Genomic DNA, 21048 nt, shown 5'->3' on the forward strand with positions numbered 1-21048 from the left:
TATACTCAGAGTCGCAAAGTGATTTCATGCTCTTTATTCAGCTCATCGTGGTGAGGAGGAATGGAAGTCCCCTCAAAGTATCTGCTTTATATACATTATTTACACAATGGGCTGCACGTGGTTGGCTAATTCCGGACTTCTCCTGTAGGCCAATCAGGTTGTGGATTCACTTCTATCTGGAGCTGGATTGGGTGGCTCCTGCCTACCAATCATACTGCTGCATTGTTCTAGGACCAATCAGACTGCTCCAGTTTGGATCCTATTCAACTCAGTACATAACAATTTTCCACAGTGCCAATCGGCATACGTCACACACATACACGCCTAAGATTGGGTGATATCTGGGTTTCAGCATCACGATATATCACCAGCTAAACATCACAACATACTGATATATCACAATGTCTGAAATAAGGATGGAGCTATATAGAGGCATTGGCTGGCTTCACAGTTTTTTCCCACATTGTGATTTTTGCCAGCCCCTGCTCTTTTGATTCACTGCTCCCTGCATGAGGCAGGGAAGAGATGAGCTGGCAGAGTTAACAGGGGCTTCAGGAATCGAGAGAAGCATTGGCTGGCTTCACGGTTTCCCCCACATTGTGATTTTTGCATAGCACACACACATCACAATTCGTGATATATTGCCAGGTCAAAAATTATGAAACCAATATCCTGATATGGACTTTGAACCAGTTTGCACATGCCCCAACTCCTCTCTATGTAGCCTTTGTCAACCTGGTGCCCTCCAGGTGCAAAACTGTACTAGCTGGGGATGACAGATGTTGTGGTCTAAAACATCTGGAAGGCACAGATTGATTCAGAAGCACCTTCGGGGAAGGGCAAGAGCACAAAGGCTTCTGTGACAGCTTCTCTCTCTGTGTGTGTTTGTGTTTGTTTCATTTTAGTGAACATCCTCTCAGCCAGCTGGTCTCTGACTCTGATTCCGAGATGGACAGCACAGAGCAACTCGCCCTGGGCAGCACAGACACCCTCTCCAATGGGCACAAGGCAGATCTGGAGGCCGCTAAACGCCTGGCAAAGAGGCTCTACAACTTGGATGGCTTCAAAAAGGCAGACGTGGCCCGCCACCTGGGGAAGAAGTACGTGTGGGTATTAGGAGAAAAGATTCTTCCCCCAGAGCTTTGTTAATTCCCCGAGGGAATGCAGCAGCCTGCTAACATCCTAAGCACAGGGAAGTCTTGTGGAGGAGGACAACAACCTTCAAAAGGGAGCCTTCCCTCCAGAATGACAAGCAAAGCTTTGGCTAGCTTGCCTTCATCACCAGGCACTCTTAGGAAGGCGGTGTTTTCTCTGTGGCCCACATAGTTATGCCCTAGGGATGGCCTGTCTCCTCTAGGCCTGGCAGGAACATTCACACTCGCCACATGTGCCTCCGCTCCTAACGCAGATGGTCACGGGAGAATAAAAGCTCTCCTGAGAGATTAAGGCACATAAAGGGGCGCATGACAAAGACCTGTGCATGCTTCTTGCGGATCTGGTGGTGTGTATTCTGCCTCAAGAATTCTGCCTTCCTCTTCCCTTGCTGCAGTGTCCCTGATGTTCCCCGAGATCTCATCTCCTCCGTGTTTGTCCCTCTCTTGTGTTAATACATACAGGTTTTAAAATATATCTATCTATCTCCCACCCGCCACCTTTCTCCTTTCCAGTAACGATTTTAGTAAGATGGTAGCAGGCGAGTACCTCAAGTTCTTTGAATTCACTGGAATGAGTCTGGATCAAGCCCTTAGGTAAGTGTTTAAGGGTGAAATCTCCAGAAATCTGTAAGGAGGGTTGCAGGGAGTCTAGTAGAACTTCAAGGGGAAATGGAACCTTCTGGAGCAGCAGTGAGACTGGTTTCAGGATTACCCTTTATTTGCATTTTAAAAAATGCGGCAGCACTCACGTACTTTCATCTGTCCTTTTATGAAGCCCGCCATTTCTTTCTTTGGTTCATAAAATTCATACACTTCTTGATTGTGTAGAAACCTCAAAGAAGTTCATGGTAACTCACCAGCACTGGATAAGCCTCCTGTTTCTGAAGCCTACCTGAAACTGCAAAAACAGGGTTTTGTGGTGGGGTGGGGTCTTTCTCTTGGTAGGCCACAATGCATAGTGGGTCGTCTCCATTAAGAAGGGGGCCTGACTTAGGCAGGGCATATACAAACTATTCTTTTTCGAAGTGCGTCTAGGCTAGGGTTTCCACCTATCCTGTATAATACAGGTTTGTCCCATATTGCAAGGTAAATGCTATGTCCTGTTTTGATACAGTTTGTCCTGTATTTCAGGTCTGCCCCCCCCCCCCAGGATAGGGATCCTCTTCAAATGCATGTGCTTGAAAGGGCATCTGAAAAGTCATGTATTTTAGCTCTGGGTAGCAAAACACAGGGACGCAGGTGGCGCTGTGGGTTAAAGCCTCAGCGCCTAGGACTTGCCGATCGAAAGGTCGGCGGTTCGAATCCTGCGGCGGGGTGCACTCCCGCTGCTCGGTCCCAGCGCCTGCCAACCTAGCAGTTCGAAAGCACCTCCGGGTGCAAGTAGATAAATAGGGACCGCTTACCGGCGGGAAGGTAAACGGCGTTTCCGTGTGCGGCTCTGGCTCGCCAGAGCAGCGATGTCACGCTGGCCACGTGACCCGGAAGTGTCTCCGGACAGCGCTGGCCCCTGGCCTCTTGAGTGAGATGGGCGCACAACCCCAGAGTCTGTCAAGACTGGCCCGTACGGGCAGGGGTACCTTTACCTAGCAAAACACATTTTTATAAATTCATGTCTATGTGTGTGCACACGTGTTTGTGACAGATTCCAGAAGCGCCGTCCTGTTAGGTTGCAATAGATTGTAGGTAAAGGTAAAGGCACCCCTGGGATTGTGGTGCTCATCTTGCTTTATTGGCCGAGGGAGCCGGCGTACCGCTTCCGGGTCATGTGGCCAGCATGACTAAGCTGCTTCTGGCGAACCAGAGCAGCGCACGGAAACACCGTTTGCCTTCCCAGTGGAGCGGTACCTATTTATCTACTTGCACTTTGACGTGCTTTCGAACTGCTAGGTTGGCAGGAGCAGGGACCGAGCAACGGGAGCTCACCCCGTCGCAGGGATTTGAACCGCCGACCTTCTGATTAGCAAGTCCTAGGCTCTGTGGTTTAACCCACAGCGCCACCCGTGTCCCTGCAATAGATTGTACTGGATTGCTTTGAAGTCGCTTCAGCACCGGATGGGGGGGGGGGGAATCTCCTCCCAATTGCCCCGCCCAACCCTGCCCTGTCCTGTATTTTGCCAGAACAAAGGTGGCAACCCTAGTCTAGAGCAGGAGTCAGCAAACTTTTTCAGCAGGAGGCCGGTCCACTGTCCCTCAGACCTTGTGGGGGGCCGGGCTATACTTGGGGGGGGGTGAACAAATTCCTATGCCCCACAAATAACCCAGAGATGCATTTTAAATAAAAGGGCACACTCCACTCATGTAAAAGCATGCTGATTCCAGGACCTTCCGCAGGCCGGATTTAGAAGGCGATTGGGCCGGATGCGGCCCCCGGGCCTTAGTTTGCCAACCCACACAAGCCCGCAGGCCGGCAGCGCTCCATTGCCTGTGCTAGTGGGTTTCTCTTACTGTCCATTTTTACTGCAGATGTCTGTTTTAATGTTCAGATTGAGTAGTTTGGTCATTCATTGCATACCTTCCAATTGCCCCTGTTTTCCAGGGGCAGTCCCAGAATTACGAAAGCTGTCCCAGCTTCTGATTTGATTCTGGAATGTCCCCATTCCCCCTGCCAGTGCCGCCACCACCACCACCGAGTTTGGGGAAGAGGGTGAGCCAGTGCTTGTCCTGTGTGGCGATGGCAGCCGTGGCAGCTGTATGGCGCATCCCATTGCCTCTCCATGGCCACCACTACCAGCCTCCTCTCTTGGGCAGCTCGTGGCAGCTTCTGGAGGGTGGGTGAAGGAGGAGGAGAGACTACAGCCGCCGAGGCCCAGTCCCGAGTGACACACCAGTTTCGAGGGGCATGCAGAGGGCAGGGGCACCCTGAGCGAGAAGAAAGGGGGAGTGGAGTAGAAGGAGTCTTGATTTAAAATAAAAAAAATGCTTTGTGCATCCATGTCTAATCTTGCCCCTTTCTAAAATTTATTTATTGGTGTGTCTTTTTCTTTTTGTCAGTCTGCCAAAGAATAAAATAAAATCAGGATTAAGGGTTTTTTTTCAGGACAGCGGAGGACATGTGTGCTGTGCCCCACTGGTGCCATGGTGGTGGAAGTGCTCTGAGGGGGAAGATACAAAAATGGGGTCAAGGAGGGCCATTTGGGGGGGGGGGTGAGAAAGGTCCCTATTTTCACCTGAGGAATGTTGTGTGGTATGGTATTGTAATTGCGTTTGATTTTATTCTTTGCAACTGGTTTCCTATTTGTCAACCTCTTGGCAAGCCACCTTGGCAATTAAGAGGCATGTAAATTAAATGAGGGACGTGGGTGGCGCTGTGGGTTAAACCACAGAGCCTAGGACTTGCCAATCAGAAGGTTGGTGGTTCGAATCCCTGTGACGGGGTGAGCTCCTGTTGCTCAGTCCCAGCTCCTGCCCACCTAGCAGTTTGAAAGCAGGTCAAAGTGCAAGTAGATAAATAGTTACCGCTCCGGCGGGAAGGTAAACGGCATTTCCATGCGTTGCTCTGGTTCGCAAGAAGCGGCTTAGTCATGCTGGCCACGTGACCCGGAAGCTGTACGCCAGCTCCCTCGGCCAGTAAAGCGAGATGAGCACCGCAACCCCAGAGTCAGTCACGACTGGACCAAATGGTTGGGGTCCCTTTACCTTTTTAAATTAAATGAAGATGATACAAGGGTGCTGCGTTGTCCCTGGGTGTTGACAGCGCCTGATAAGAGGGGAGAGAAGGGACGATCAGGTGGCCGTGGTAACAGCACTGTGATTGCCGCTTTAAACTTCGTATCTCCGAAGGAACAGAGGTTTCTGGTGCTCTGCTCAAACATCAGGATGTCAGAGGGCAATGGGTATTGTTTTGAGGAGTCACCATCGCTTCGTTTCCTTTCCAGATCTTTTCTAAAGGAGCTGGCCCTCATGGGTGAGACTCAGGAGCGGGAGAGAGTCCTGGCTCATTTTTCGCAGCGTTATTATGAGTGCAACCCCAAGGCCATCTCTTCTGAGGGTGAGATAATTGTGAAACTAGGAGGAAAGGGGCGGTTGAGGTTCTTGGACCAAAAAGTTGGTTCTGTTCACAGAGACGTCTCATGCAGTGCCACAGGCAGGCATCTCTATGCTTCATGGCAGTAGTTTTCAACCAGCATGCCATGGCACCCTGGGGTGCCTTGAATGATGGTCAGGGTGCCGCAGGCAACACTGGCCTCCGTCTCTCCTTCCCTCCCTCCTCTGATGCCCTCTTGTGTCTCTGCCTCCCAAAGGCTTGCACAGTTGTTTGTTGCAGCAGCCCTAGCTACAAGCTCCCCAGGTGAATGGCGCCTCTGGGGCTGGCCAGGGGGTGCTTCCTAGGCCCTTGCGGGGCAGCATGAGGAGGCACCTCTCTTTGGGGCAGGGGGGCTGTCTCAGAGACCAGGGGTGGCAGCTGCAGCTGCCCAGAGGACTCCCAAGGATAGGGAAGAAGAGAGGAGGCTGAGGGAACACTCTACAAGGGAGGGCATTCGAAAAAGGGTGAGGGGCTGCCAGCTCTGCAAGCAAGGGGTGACCTAACTAGGCTCTTGAGCCCCACAGGGATGCCACAGAAAAAATGTAGTTGGTCAAGGGAGCTGTAGACCTGAAAAGTTCGAAAACCTCTTCTTCGTGGGGTTGGAGTGAGTTGTTTTGAGGCACTACTTGCTGTTTCACAAAAGGGAAGCGATGGCCAAGAAGCTGAATTTCCAAAGATTAGAAGGGTTGTGAGAAGGAGGGAGGGAGTAGGTTGGGCTGGATAGAAGGATGAAAAGGAAGAGGTGAAGAATAGAGGGAAAGGCAGTTGAAGGATACTCTGGCAATTCCAACCTGGCCTGCTGTCCCCACAGTGCCTGTGCAGGTAACAGTAATAATGATCATTTTTATTGTAATTAATACAGCCTTAATGAGTACAGGTAAAGCATATTGTGTAACTGGGGATAAAACCTCCCCCGCACTGAGTTTTTAGGCTGCCTACAGCCTGTCTGGGTAGCTCATTCAAAAACACAGAGAGATTATCAACTGGGGAGGGGGGGCCACCTCCCATCCATTAGCTCCCATTGATGAAATATCAAGCAACGTGCCTAACAAAAAGAATGGTTGCCTGAATCACAGCATAATGAGCTGCTGCTATGGAAGCTCACATTGTCATCAGGAATACACAGAAAACACAATGATTCACCCAAGAACTAATATTGAGTGTTTGACTTGTGCATGAAGCTGAAAGCGTTTGAGAAGAAGACAACACTCTTTTGAATTTCAAAACCAAGATGAACATGGCACAATAAATATTTTAAAACATGCCCCTTTCTGAAAGTGACAGCAGGTGCGCAGGTGCCCATGGAAGCGTTTAGGAAAGCAACTTCTCTCATCTTAAATGAAAATTCTAAGATCAAATGCCCCCTTCTAAACTCCTTGGGCAATATGTAGATATAGGAAATATACTCAACCAGCTCTTAAAACTGTAAAGTATGAAAGGCCTGGTGGGGGGCTGGCAGTGCTGGTGTCAACCTCTCTTAATGTATCAATTCAACAGTGTCCCTCGTTGACGACCCCTAATTTTTTAGTGTTGTCCCTTTCTGATAGTCTCCTGAGAAATACTTATTTCATCTGTGTGTACATACCTCCAGTAAAGTCTTGTGGGGAACTGAGATCATATTGGGAAAAACTTGACCAACTACTCGAAAGTATAGACTCTCTGTCACCTAACCCTCGGCTTGTCTTGGGAGGTGACTTCAATGCCCGGATCGGCCTTGTTTCCCCACAAAATGCAATATTATCTGGACTAAACTTGGATATAGGAGATAACTGCTTCAGTCACTTGCGGTGTGCGAAAACCTCGTGTTACTTTCCTTCCAAATATCCACTCATGTGGCTACGAATCTAGTTCTCAGAGTTGTTGTTGTTTGTACAGGGGCTTTAACCTGTCTCACGTTCACTTTCCTATATGTGCCATGCACGCAAGACATAGAATCTTAGAGTTGGAAGAAACCACATGGGTAATCTGGTCTGCAATGCAGGAATATTCTGTTCATCGTGGGGCCATGAGATTAACAGTCTCATGCTCTATCGACTGAGCTATCCCAACCCTTTGAGCTAGTTAAAAGAGTCTTTTTAGCTCCGGTGTGGTCCTCATTGGGGAAGCTTTTGACCAGTGATGATGATGATTTATTAAATTTCTATACTGCCCTTCATCTGAGGATCACAGGACAGTTTACACTATAAAAACACAAAAATGCATAACATAGCAACAAACAGCAGAAGCAACAACCCCCCACCCAAAGAATAACCCCCCCCACTTCAGCCATTTTTTCTATTAAAGAATGCTGTTTTACCTATATCAAGCCACAAACCAATGGCCAAATCCTGTAACACTGGGATCAAGCTCTATTTTCTTAACTTACATTTTTTTTATTATTATTATTATTTGTTAAATTTGTATACCACCCTCTACCCGTAGATCTCGGGCTGGTTCGCAACATAAAATTACAAAATAAAAAACACAAAATGCGTAATCAAGATAAGAACAAAAACAAACCAATAATCCCCCGCCCACAACACATCTAAAAAGGCATCGGGTGTCAATCAGCCAAAGACCGGGTTGAAGAGGAACGTCTTCGCCTGGCACCTAAAAGTGTGTAATGAAGGCGCCAGGCAAACGTCTCTGGGGAGAGCATTCCACAAACACGGAGTCACTGCAGAAAAGGCCCTTTCCCATGTTGCTGCCCTCCAGACCTCTTGTAGAGAAGGCACACGAAGAAGGTCCACAGGGGACAATCTCAGGGTCTGGGTAGGTTCATATGGAGAGAAGCAGTCCTTGAGGTATTGGTCTCTCAGGCCTCTTTTATTTCATGTAAATTTTGGAATGGTTCATGCAGCATGTAAACACACATGGCAGAGAGAAAGTTACTGAGCTGCAAAAGGGGTCGCTAAATTGAAGGGTGGCTGGATGGGGGGCTGATGATCTCTCTCTCTCTCTGGTGCTTGTGCTACAGATGGAGCTCACACTCTGACCTGCGCCTTGATGCTCTTAAACACAGACCTCCACGGCCATGTAAGTGCTTCTATCCTCCCACTCTCTAGCTGGTATGCTGAAAGCCTTTTACTGACATACGTCAAGGCAGCTATGCAGGAAAATGTCCTTTGCTGAGCTGGGAAGGCTTTCTACTAAGCTAAATGAGCTATGGTGTATTGTCGCAGCCAGATTGTGCAATTGTCTGGAAGCTCCCCTGTGTGCCAAATATGCCTGTTCTGCTTCCTACAACCTTCCTTTAGAACTCCCTGCTGCCCAGAACACAGTGGCAATTTCCCCATGGCAAATCAAAGGAACATGGGGGATTTTTAAAAATGCCAGTAGCTGACCTAGCTCAGAAGCAGAATAATGACATTTGCTGAAAGACATCCTGATTCTGAATCTGGAAGGGGGTGCAAAGGAGGGTTGGCTCGCAATGAGCCACCTTCCAGAATATGACACAGTGCTCCATGTCCCTGCAGCAAAATAGAAGGGGTGATTTAGGAGAAGGGGGGTTGTAAACAAGGATGGGGACAAAATTAAGTAAGCATGGTGGGGGGTGGAGAAAGAGGTGAGAGACTGCAAAGAATGGGTGGCAAAAGATGACCAACACAAAGGCAAGAGGAAATGATTGGCTGATGTATGTATAAATACATGCATACATACTTGCAGCATCCCAGAATAAGAGATGGTTGTTCTAAGACTTAGAAAGGTCTCCAAATGCTTCCAAGCCAGAATCAGCTCAGTACATTTAGCAGCCAGAGGTCAAGGTAGTGGCGTTGCGTCGTTTGCCAGTGCCTCGGGGCATGTGTGCTGGGCAGGACCAGGGGCAGGACGCAGAGGGGGAACAAAACCTGCCCACTAGCCCAGCCCTTCCCACCGATGCTGCCAGCCGGGTGCAGGGCACAGAGGCAGGGCCGTCTTACCCATAGGCACTAGGAGTGCGGGACATCCGGGCACCGGGCTCTAAGGGGTGCCAGGCCAAGAGTCTGGGGCCCAAGAGTTGAGTTCAGGGAAGAGCCTGCCCATCGGTCAGAGCACCGTGGCAGGCTCTTCTGCTGCAGGTGGCTCTGCAGCGCACGTTTGGGGGCGACTGAGCCAGTGAGACGCTGAGGCAGCCGGCTGGCTCTGCCCTCCTGCGTGCCTGGAACTGGGCAACTGGGGGGCGCTGGGTGGATCTTTGCACCCCGGCACCACATATGCTTAAGACAGCCCTGCACAGAGGGTTCACGGGGCCGCACTGCTCTGCCTGCCCGCCCACCCACCCACCTACGCAGGGGGGCGCCCAGCCGATGCGGCCCTTGCCAGGAGGATCCCCCCAATGCTGGCCAGGCGGCCATTCAGCACAGGGGTCAAGGACGTGGCGGCCAGGCCAGGCTTCAGGGCCACCTAGAGACCCATGACAGCAAGCAGGGCGGGACGGGGAGCCTGCATGGGGGCACTTTGTTTACGCACCCTCAAAATTGTGCGCCTGGGGCTATGGCGCCCTGGCCCTTCCCACACTGCGTCCCTGGATAAAGGACAAGATCCCTACACCCAAGCTGAATTTCACATAAAGAAGGTGACCAGAATGACAGTTGAATCTTTCCTCACCTCTGGCAATGGGACAGAATACTCCCATCATTCCATACAGCAAAGTCTTCCAACACTGCACCTCAGCACCCCACACTGCAACAAGCAGCTGCCACCTTAGATATGTAGATTGTGTTAAGCAACCATGGCTAAAAGCCATCATTGGACACCTATCCTCCATTACATTGCCGAAGCATTTTTATTTTATAAGGCTATACAACCCAGCATTTATCACCATATCTTCTGACATCTTAACCTAATAAATCTGACTTCATGGCTTCTGTTTCTCATGACTCTGTCACTCTTTACTCCTTCCCCCTTTCCTCCTCAACAGAACATTGGGAAGCGGATGTCCTGCTCGGATTTCATTGGGAACCTGGAAGGACTCAACGAAGGCAGTGACTTCCCCCGGGAACTGCTCAAGGTAAATCCCATTAAGAGCTCTTCTTGCGCAGGGCAAGGAGAGGCTGTGGTATCTGTTTGCATGGCATTATTTCTGGGACAATCGCCCAGGCCAATAGGGGCTTCCCTACTCCCCAATCCAAGAGAGGCCATTTGAATAGGAAAAAGTGGCACCATTGTCCTGGCCTGCACCGTTTTCAAACAGAGGCTTTCTGAAGCCAGGACATTTATTCTGTGATATGGCTATGAGATTGCTGTGCTTGGAAACAGAAGAGGATCTCTACTCTCCACACTGAATCCCAGAAGATGCACACTGGTAGTTATCAAAGTGAGCAGAATCCTCCATGCAGTGGCATAGCACGGGGGTGGGTGGCCCCGGGCCCAGAATTTCTCAGTGCTCCTGGTGCTGGGCTCGCCAGCAGCGGGGAGCCATGGCTGGAAAGCAACAGCAGGACACACGAGGGCAGCCCTGAGCTCTCCTGGTTCAGATGCCTGCCAGCATGCCCCTCAGCCCCGCACCTCGCCACCACCACCTATGTGCCACCTGGCCTGGCCGAGAGGAAGGCAGGAAAGCACCTGAGGAGGGAAGTCTCCCCCCCCCCACCGGTGCATGCCTCCATCCCTGCTGCCCAGTCCACAAGGGGGTGCAACACTTGCCCCACTCCGGGCACCAGCAACCCATGCTATGTCACTGCCTTCATGGAATCTAGTATGTGGCTGAGAACCCTAAAAACCTCTGGCTTCTTCAGGGCTCCCCACCTCTAAATAAAATGCAGGCCTTGCATTGGGGAAGACTCCTTTGAAAATGCACATACTGTGTCTGCCAAAATTTCCCAATGACCTGAGTTTCTATGTCTTGCAGGGCTAACCTACCCATAGGATAAATAGCTGGTGGCTCTCTTTGAATTTCCCACCGGGGGGATGCTGTTGGTGGTGGCTGAAGAAGTTGCAGGGGCCACCAGCTCACAAAGTTTGGAAAGAGGGGTGCTCTTTCAAGTTGCTTAGCCCTTCATAAACAGACTGCTTGGGGACTGAGCTAACCAGGGGTGGCAAATAGATAAAGAACAGGGGTAAGGCAGAGGTAAAGAGAGCTCTGCTGGTCCTGACTCAGCTACCCTAAAGCCCAAGGGCAGCTGTGATCAAAGACTCCCCCTGCTGTCACAAAGTTGGGCTGCCCTTAATATTGGGTGAAGCAATCAGAAAACAGATGAAGAAATGCATTTTTTGCAGTGTCTGATAATTTACACCAAAACATACAAATTTACACCCAAACACCTTTTAGAAGATCTTGGAGGGTAAGGGGAGGTCTTTGCAAGATGTGGTTCAAATGTCACATTTCAAATATGCATTTCTGCTGCTGCCGCTGCTGCGATTTCCTGGCCACTTTCCTGTCAACTTACTCAATATATAATAAGGGGAAATATGGTGTCAGACATAGCCAAGAAGTCTTTATTTTGCTGAAATGGGAATTCTCCCGACTCCTTCGGTGCCTGAGCCTGATAAAAAGCCAAAACCTGTAATAAGTAGGGCTACAACATTTATCCAATTAACTTGCTTTGGAGCAATTAAAAGGTGACTTTTTCAAAGGGCATTTCTTAATTATTTTCAATACAAGAATGTACAGGAACTATGGGTGGCAGGTACCATCTTAGGGTAGAACTAGACCTTATGGGGGGGAACCCCTCCGACCTCATTTCCTTCATATCACTAATCCAAGATCTGAGGAAGGGGAGCATTTGAAGAGGAGAATCGGGAGGCAAGAAGGGATACTAACTACCACCCCCTATATCTGGGCTCCTAAAGTGGAAGGGGGAGGTGCGTCGGGAAGAAAACAGCCTGTGGAGGCTTTTACAGAGGGCAACTGGTGACAAGAAGTTAGGCATCCTCCTGGATACACCTATTTGCTAAAATAGTACCTGGTTTCACTTCTGGGGGGAAACGATCCCTCCCACCTCACGCAGAAAGGAATGCTTTCGTAAGGCGGTACTTATTGTGACATGTTCATACATCATCCGAAACAAAGTGAGATCGCTATTATTAATAAACACTTATGAAAATCGCTCCCCCCCCCCCGACACACACATTTTCTAACAGCTGTAGTAAAGGTAAAGGGTAAAGGGATCCCTGACCGTTAGGTCCAGTCGTGGCCGACTCTGGGGTTGCGGCGCTCATCTTGCTTTATTGGCCAAGGGAGCCGGCGTACAGCTTCCGGGTCATGTGGCCAGCATGACAAAGCTGCTTCTGGCGAACAAGAGCAGCGCACGGAAACACCGTTTACCTTCCTGCCGGAGCAGTACCTATTTATCTACTTGCACTTTGACATGCTTTCGAACTGCTAGGTTGGCAGGAGCAGGGACCGAGCAACGGGAGCTCACCCCGTCACAGGGATTCGAACCGCCAACCTTCTGATTGGCAAGTCCTAGGCTCTGTGATTTAACCCACAGCACCACCCGTGTCCCATTTCTAAGAGCTATACAGCATCGTAAAATAAGACCGCTCTGAGCACAGACTCACAGCCTAATAGAAAAGAAGCAAAAATCAAAGTTATTCAGGAGGGAAGAAGGAAGCACACATTCGGGAACCATTCCCACTGCTATTGCTTCAGTGTGGTTGTATACTGGGGGCGGGGAGGTGCGATTGCCTACGGATCCCGTCTTGCAGCAAGGGCTTGAACGAAACAAGCATGTCGCAGACAACGGCCTTTATTCTCCCTTGCACCCGTGTGCTTTCTCTGTTCTTTTCTCTCCGCAAGAAACAGTGTCTCAGTACACACAGTGCAAGTGTCAGAGGACAAACTCTTCTGTTCTGCTTGTTCATCTTTGTGTTGACACCAGTCTCATGGTGCCGCACAGAAGGAAACAGTTTCATCTTCTCAGTAGCACATCGGTCTAGGAAGCAGTTAAGCAGTTTGTATTCCATATACAGATCTGCTGCTATGTGCTTTCTACAGCACCCATGCCTCAGTTTCCCCACTTAATTTTGCAAGGACCCGTTCCCGTCAGGGATGTCCTGAACACACACAGTTTGGAGTTTGGGCTGGTATGCATGGTTCTCTTCCCCCTCCCCATTTTATCCACACAACAGCCCTGTGGAGCAGGTTAGGCTGAGAGTTTTGGTATTTGCCCCGTGGTCACCCAGTGAGGTTAACAGCTGACCGGAGAGGCAGGGTGTCCTTGATTGTAGAACACACCACACTTGTTCTACATAAGAAAAGAAGGGTGCTGCTGTATCCCTGGGCACTGGATCCCAGGAATCTGAGAAAATTATCTTGGCTTTTCTAAGAAAAGTGAGTTAGGAATATGCAAAAGAAATGCATGTTGAGCAACCAGCCATTTCTGCCAAGGAGGTGGGTGGGTGGGTGAGCTTTGCACCTCTTCCTTCTTTCTGGCAGAGGTCCTGGAACAGGCTAGACATCTCTTAAAGGTTTGTTGGCTTAGCAATGCAGCCTTGCAATGGCTTCCTGCTCAGATCTCCTGCTACTCCTGCACGCACTGACACAACTTGTGCAAACAGCCAGTTAGCAAGGGGCTTCATCTGCCCTCGGCAAGCAAGGAATAAGAGCATCACAGGCATGATTCAGGCGTCTGAGAAGAAGCCTGAAATTCTTCCATCATCACTCTTTCCACAATTAGAGCAGCGAAGAGGACCCCCGCCCCTGCTCTCCCACACGTACCAAGACAGTGGGTACGGTCGCTGACCTTCTCGGCGTCAGCTAAATGGTGTTCTTAGACAGTGAGGCTAAGTAAATTAGAATAGCTTCTGATTCATAGTTCAATAGTGCTTCAAGGACGTAGGAGCACAAGGTCTCTCTCAGCTGCTGGTCACAGCCTCTGCCTAAGAGCGGTCCCTTCCGCCAGGATATTTCTTCGCCCCATATGCTGGGGTGTATGGGGTGTTAGGGGAGTGGTAGCACCTCTGGTGGGAGATATGTTGTGCTCCTTCAGGGGTTGTTTGCCCACCCTTTTGGTCTCCACCTAGTAATCATCTCTCACCTTGGCTCCTAGAAGCTGTCTGTAGGCAACAGCGGCCACACCCTGCCAACTTGGCCTCATAACCGTGGGTGCCCGGGACCATGAGCGCCGTGCAGCTTGCGTGGCCCTGGCACAGAAATTTGAGGGTGCTTGGCCTCTTCATGGCAAATTTTGTGGGTGCTTGGGCACCCAGGGCTCCAGGGCGTTGGCACCTGTGCCCTGGAAGGTGGCTTCAACTGGCCAACAAACCAGATGAGGGTATCTGATAGGCTTCGAACCTTCTGCGAGTTAGGGACTTGGGAAGACAGGCTGTGGCGGATTGAGCAGACGAGACCAATAGTGGGTCAATGGCCAAGGCGGCAGTTACTGCACTTGCCATAGAGGGAAATGAGGGGCAGATGGGGCTCATCCACCTGGGAAGGTAGCCCATCTAGGAGAAGGAAAACTCTGATCCTAAACCTCTGCTACCTTGCGGGATATCTTTGGGAGAAGAAAAGGCTAAGGAGTAAACCCTGCACAAATCAGGAGTGGAGTCCCTAAGATGGTTGTATGGCACCTTGTATGCCTCCTTGTATGCTCCTGCCGTCAAGGTAGTGGCAAACGTATTACTCTGCTTTCGTTTGGACCACATCAGCGCAGCCGAGAGGGCAGGGGTCTTGTCATCCGAGCAGCCCAGCACCTCCATACACACTTTGGCGCTGCTAACGCAGGGGTTTCATAGAATCATAGAGTTGGAAGAGACCACAAGGGCCATCGAGTCCAAGCCCCTGCCAAGCAGGAAACACCATCAGAGCACTCCTGACATATGGTTGTCATGCCTCTGCTTAAAGACCTCCAAAGAAGGAGACTCCACCACACTCCTTGGCAGCAAATTCCACTGTCGAACAGCTCTTACTGTCAGGAAGTTCTTCCTAATGTTTAGGTGGAATCTTCTTTCTTGTAGTTTGGAACCATTGCTCCGTGTCTGCTTCTCTGGAGCAGCAGAAAACAACCTTTCTCCCTCCTCTATGTGACATCCTTTTATATATTTGAAAATGGCTATCATATCACCCCTTAATCTCCTCTTCTCCGGGCTAAACATGCCCAGCTCCCTTAGCCGTTCCTCATAAGGCATCGTTTCCAGGCCTTTGACCATTTTGGTTGCCCTCCTCTGGACACGTTCCAGTTTGTCAGTGTCCTTCTTGAACTGTGGTGCCCAGAACTGGACACAGTACTCCAGGTGAGGTCTGACCAGAGCAAAATACAGTGGCACTATTACTTCCCTTGATCTAGATGCTATACTTCTATTGATGCAGCCCAGAATTGCATTGGCTTTTTTAGCTGCCGCATCACGCTGTTGGCTCATGTCAAGTTTGTGGTCAACCAAGACTCCTAGATCCTTTTCACATGTACTGCTCTCAAGCCAGGTGTCACCCATCTTGTATTTGTGCCTCTCATTTTTTTTTGCCCAAGAGCAATACTTTACATTTCTCCCTGTTAAAATTCATCTTGTTTGTTTTGGCCCAGCTTGACTTCATCCCTGGAGGCGCATTCCATTGTCTCTTGAGACAGACAGATGCCAACAACAATTGGTTCATATATTTGGACACATACTTCTATTTTTTTATTTTTAGAATTAGGAAGAAAATATAAGCAGAGATAGTGATGCATGGTTGTGGGCGACCCTGTAGCTGCCTTTTTGAAGTGCTCCCCGGGGGCTCCTGCCCTTTAGTGGCACAGCAGTGTGAGTGCTTCCCATGGACTTTAGGAATGTAACTCCTAAAAACTGTTGCAATCTGGTGTAGCTGGGCTTGGGCAGTTGCAGTTGCGCAGCTTTTTCACCAGTGATGCTCTGGGCACGTTTTGGGTGAGGGCCCATTGCTACCTGAGCTCTGGGCAAGCAGGGATACCTTTGGAAGGAAGGCATCTCAGGAAGAGTAATCACCTGTTTGTGACACCTGAAACTCACCTTTTGAAAAGACATTCACTTTCAAATCACCTGATATCCCAGGTGTTCCCAAACACCCAGATTGACTCACTGGATTCAGAAAAGCAGTTTCTCTGCTGCTTCTTTAAACCAAATCTTTTTTCCCCCTTACCCACCTTTGGGGCCCAAATGAGAGTCACAACCAAAGACAAGGTGTTGAGTGGACCTGTGTTTGCCTAGAACTTCCTTTTGTGGACAAGTTATACTAAATGATATCTGTTGGGTGGGATTGATTTTAACCCCATGTCAGACTTCACTCTTTGTATTGCATCTTTCTGGAGTGTTTTGGCGTGCTGCGATGCATCCTTGAAATTTGACCATCCCTGTTTGTCCCTTACCTGTCAACATACAATGCAGCTTGGTTTTCTTGCTCTTGCTCACATCAAGTGACCTTTCCTGCAGGTGCCAAGAGCCTGGCATACAAAAGTTTTTGGATTCTCCAGATTCTGTCCACACACTACTGGGTCCACTGAAGTTCAGACTCACTTCAGGAAGAATTACCATTTGAAGGGAACATAACTTTGGTCTTTTTCCATGTTTTATTTATGTGTTTCATTTCTCTTTCAAGGATCTCAAGGTAGTATGCATGGTTTTCCTCCTCCTCCCTGTTTCATCCTCATAACCAGTGCTATTTTTCTAGAAAAAGAGATGCCGGAACTCACCATGAACACCTTCCTTGTTCTCTTATAATGGACCAAGCTCACCCAGTGAGCTTCGTGGTCGAGTGGGGAATCGAACCCTGCTCTCCCAGGCCTTAGTCCAACACTCTAACCATTGCACCACACTGGCCCTTCCTCTTTTCATCCTTCCAGCAAAGGGATGGGGAACACCTGGTCCAGGAGCCAAATGCTTCTCTCCAGGCCATTCCTATTTGGAATCTATCTCTCCAGGCCACACACACACACCAACCACACACCTCACTGGCCTAGCGCTGTCCTTGAACCCTGATCGTGCTTTTTGTTTGCCTGGATGGAGGCCAGAGAGGGCTGGGTGAGTGTGTGTATACAAACAGCAAAATCCACACCTGTCACATTGCCCACTGTTGCTTCTTGCCTCCCCACTACTGGCATGTGGAAGGTAGCTCAGAAGGGAATACAGACCTAGGGTTGAAAATGATTCTGCATTCCTCTGCTAGCATACATTTGCAGCAGGACCAGTGTGCTTGCTGCAGGAAAATGCACTGGGTACCATCAAAACATGTCTCACCAGTAAAGCGTAGCTGGGGTGGGGGGGCAGGGAGATGTGATCATCCAAGTTAGCATTTTCTCAGTCTATTGAGCAGGAGCCAGCATTGCAGAACAGGAACACACTAATATGATAACGTCACACAGCACAGGCTTTCAATTCAACATTACTGGGGAGGTGTGGATCAGTGATGCCCACACATCTCTCTTTAACATCTCACTAGGGCTTCAGATCTCTCGTTCCTTCAGATCTCTGCACTAAAAAAGAACAGCTTTTCCTAAACCAAATACAGTGGTGCCTCTGAAGACGAAAAGAATCCGTTCCGCGATTCTCTTCGTCTAGCAGTTTTTTCGTCTTGCGAAGCAAGCCCATTGACGGCTTAGCGGATTAGCGCTATTAGCGGTTTAGCGGCTTTTAGCGGCTTATCAGCTTAGCGGATAAGCGGCTTAGCAGCTTAGAAAAAGCGGGGGGGGGAGGGGGAAAAAGTCGGAAAAACTCGCAAGACATTTCGTCTTGCGAAGCAAGCCCATAGGGAAATTCGTTTTGCGAAGCGCCTCCAAAACGGAAAACCCTTTCGTCTAGCGGGTTTTTCGTCTTGCGAGGCATTCGTCTTGCGGGGCACCACTGTAGAAGATGTTAGCAGCTTTTCATCTGCACCATGGCTTCATGTATGAACTCGAGATGCTTGGCCCTTACAAGCACCTAACTGATGCACACTGGCAGACATGGGGTGTTCTGCATAAGGTTTTAGTGACAAAATGCAATTTGCTTCGTGCCCTGTAAGATATGCTAAATCTGTAACCTTGGGGTGTTTTATGGATGAACGCAATGCAACATCTCCAGTACAACTTAGTTCAGGGGTTAGCAACCTTTTTCATCCGTGCGCCAATCCACCGTCCCTCAGACCATGTAGTGGGCCGGATTATTGGGGGGGGGATGAACGCATTCCTATGCCCCACAAATAACCCAGAGATGCATTTTAAATAAAATGACACATTCTACTCATGTAAAAACATGCTGATTCCTGGACAGTCTGTGGGCCGGAATGAGAAGGCGATTGGGCCGCATCCAGCCCACAGACCTTAGGTTGCCTACCCCTGACTTAGTTGAAACTTACATTTCACTTTCATGACCACCTCCCAACCACCCCACGTTTTTTGTATCTGCTTTTCACTGCTCCTTGAAATGTCATCTATTTTTCAAACAATTTCTCATGCATATTGCTTTATATTAATCAAGTCCACAAGGCTGGCTTTTAGAACTCTGCAGCACTGTGAAAACCTTGAGTTAGTCCACCAACTAAGACATTCCCCCAAAACTGGGTTTAAATGACCTTCATCATTCCTTAATTTGCAATTCCATTTTCTCAGAGTCTCCCTGACCAAACAGAGGTTTGTCGGCGTCTATTGATACAGTCTCCGTTAGCAATGGATGAGTTTTCATTCCCCAAGACAACCTGAATTCTACCCCACCCCACTGAGTCATTAACTCATCCCGCTATCTACCCAGCCCTTCCCCCACCCTACTTATCCCTTAATAATCCCCCATTTTTCCTACCCCAAGCAGCAGAAAGGTCTTCCATTTCCCCCTCTCCTCCTTTTGGAGCACCGCATAGAGATGCACCAAGCCAAATAACACATTGGAATTTAGTTTCCAAGGACTATTACATTATTTCCCAGAGGCTACTTTGCATTGCTAAGCAAAGCAACTAGAACAACAGATTGGGAAATGGAAGACCTCAGTTTTCTACCATCAGTTCACGCTGACACATGGAGTAAGTGGGGATTTGAGAGCAGGCTGGCTGACTGGATTTATTATCCAACTTGGATTAAAATCTAAGCCGAAGAAGGGGGGCGGAATGGGAACAGGGTCATTGGGTAATATGGATTTACGATAAACACATAACATGAAACATATTAACAGGTAATTAAAACAATAACCAGATACGGCTACTAAGGATTAAACATCGCACTGTCACACTGCAAAGCCTGGGTAAATAAAAAAATGTTTTATTGATGTCTGAAAGCTAGCAGTGAGGGTGACAGGCCTGGCTGTTCTGTGGGTATCATTCTGAAGTTTGGCTTCACCATGGAGATGGTCCTCCCATTTGTCCCCTCTCCCCAAATCCTGCTGTTGACTGCAAACAGAGCCTCACCTTCCCCCACCAATTTTATGCATCAAATTGGCTGGTATTGGAGGAGGCACTCCAGCAGATATTTGGCTACCAAGCAGTTTAGGGCTTTCGGTAAACTACAGTTTCCCAAACTTAGGTCTCCATCTGTTTTTGGACTACAATTCCCAACATCCCTAGCTAGCAGGGAAGCTAGGACTACAATTCCCATCATCCCTAGCTTAGCATGCAGTAAACCATTAGTAACAACTTGGGACTGAGCTCAGAGCTTTGGGATCAGTGTTCCATGGAATGAGGATTCCATCAGACTTCCACATTTAATAAACCGACAGCAGCATTCTGCACCACCCCCAGTTTCTGCAACATTTCAACTGCAATTCTCATGACTTGGGTTTGGGTGTCTTACAAGGAGTATAAAGGCTCTGCCTAACCTTAAACTCATTTAAGTTGCTCATATAAGCTCAGGAACGATGGATCCATAGTGTTTCCAAGGCTCAGGCATTGTGGTCTAGCCCAGGGACTGCATGTTCCCTGGAGCCTTAAACCTTTGGGGCATTTGCACAGCTGTGTTAGCCAGAACTTGGATAAAAAGCAGTTTTCCCCTCCACATTGTCTATACAAATTATAATACAAAAGTCACCTCCCACAAAAAATTCATCTGGGATAGTTTTTCTCAAAAGTGTTGTGGGCAGAATCCTGGTTGTGTCTTCAATTGGGTCTGCAAAGTGTGGTAGCTCAGAGCTTCTGAAATCCCTTGCAGTGGCCCCAGCTGAACTGAGTATTGTTTATTTTTATTTATATCCCAGCTTTGCTCCAAGTTGCTCAATGGGGCATGCATGGTTTTCTACTCCCCATTTTATAGCTACCCTGTGAGGTAGGTTAGGCTGAGAGACCGTAACTGGCACAAGGTTACCCAGTGAGCAAGGATTCCAGTTTAAGTTTGGCTGCCATTCTAGGTGGCAAATGCTGACAAGTGTCTCAGGAGTTGGCTGATTGGAAACAAATGGAAGAAGCAAATGAAATGAGTGCCTCAGGAAGGGTGGGTACCATTTTCTTTGTTGTACCTCCCTTTTTGTCTTGTTTCAGGCGAGTGTTTCTTGCTTTACCCGTCCACTGTACCCGCTAAAATGCGAGGGTGAGGGCAATTCACAGCTCTGCCATTTGTGAAGTTTCCTCTCCACTTTTGCCGTCTTTTGGGATGCGCTTCTGCCCCGAACATTGAAATGTGCACCACCTGTTTGTTTGCTTGCTTCGCTTTTTGTTTTTAAAAGCTATGGGCCATAGGAGCCAATTGCTAGCGGCTGAGGTCCCTTGCCTTGCCCCCCCAAAAAAATATTTGAAGGGGCTGCCCCCCCTCCAAGTTGATGGGCATTGCCATTCAAACGGTGTGTGTGCACGGCATCATGTGATCAGTTATGCAGGGTAGGGCTTATCTACCCCACCTCACCCCCAATTTTATTCAAGTTGGCACCCGTGGCCTAAAGCAAGCATGCTTGGCCGGAACTGTCCCGAAACCCTGCAAGACAAGGGTCTGTCTTGCAGGAAAGGCACTGTACAGCTGCAAGCCCCGCGCTGCACCAAGGCAGGGCCGAAACTAGAATTTCTTTCCCCCAGTTTGGCACCCTCCCCACATATTTGCATACACAGGCAGAGGTTGGGAGCTTCCATGG

General features: G+C 49.0%; 1 protein-coding gene across 3 annotated transcripts in view; it reads left to right on the top strand.

Annotated features, from left to right (window-relative positions):
• PSD (pleckstrin and Sec7 domain containing) overlaps nt 1-21048 on the top strand; it is a gene marked incomplete at its 5' end in the record, with an annotated part of 87341 nt that overhangs the window by 27255 nt on the left and 39038 nt on the right. For 2 of the 3 annotated variants that reach the window (XM_079975110.1, XM_079975112.1), the window contains 5 exons: nt 906-1106; nt 1668-1748; nt 5030-5142; nt 8135-8193; nt 10058-10147. In XM_079975110.1, coding sequence (XP_079831236.1) covers nt 906-1106; nt 1668-1748; nt 5030-5142; nt 8135-8193; nt 10058-10147 — 544 coding nt within the window. The remainder of the gene's footprint in view (nt 1-905; nt 1107-1667; nt 1749-5029; nt 5143-8134; nt 8194-10057; nt 10148-21048) is intronic. The other variant, XM_079975111.1, reaches the window with a different exon arrangement.

This window comes from Podarcis cretensis (assembly GCF_951804945.1).
Source record: "Podarcis cretensis genome assembly, chromosome: 5".
Lineage (NCBI taxonomy): Eukaryota > Metazoa > Chordata > Lepidosauria > Squamata > Lacertidae > Podarcis > Podarcis cretensis.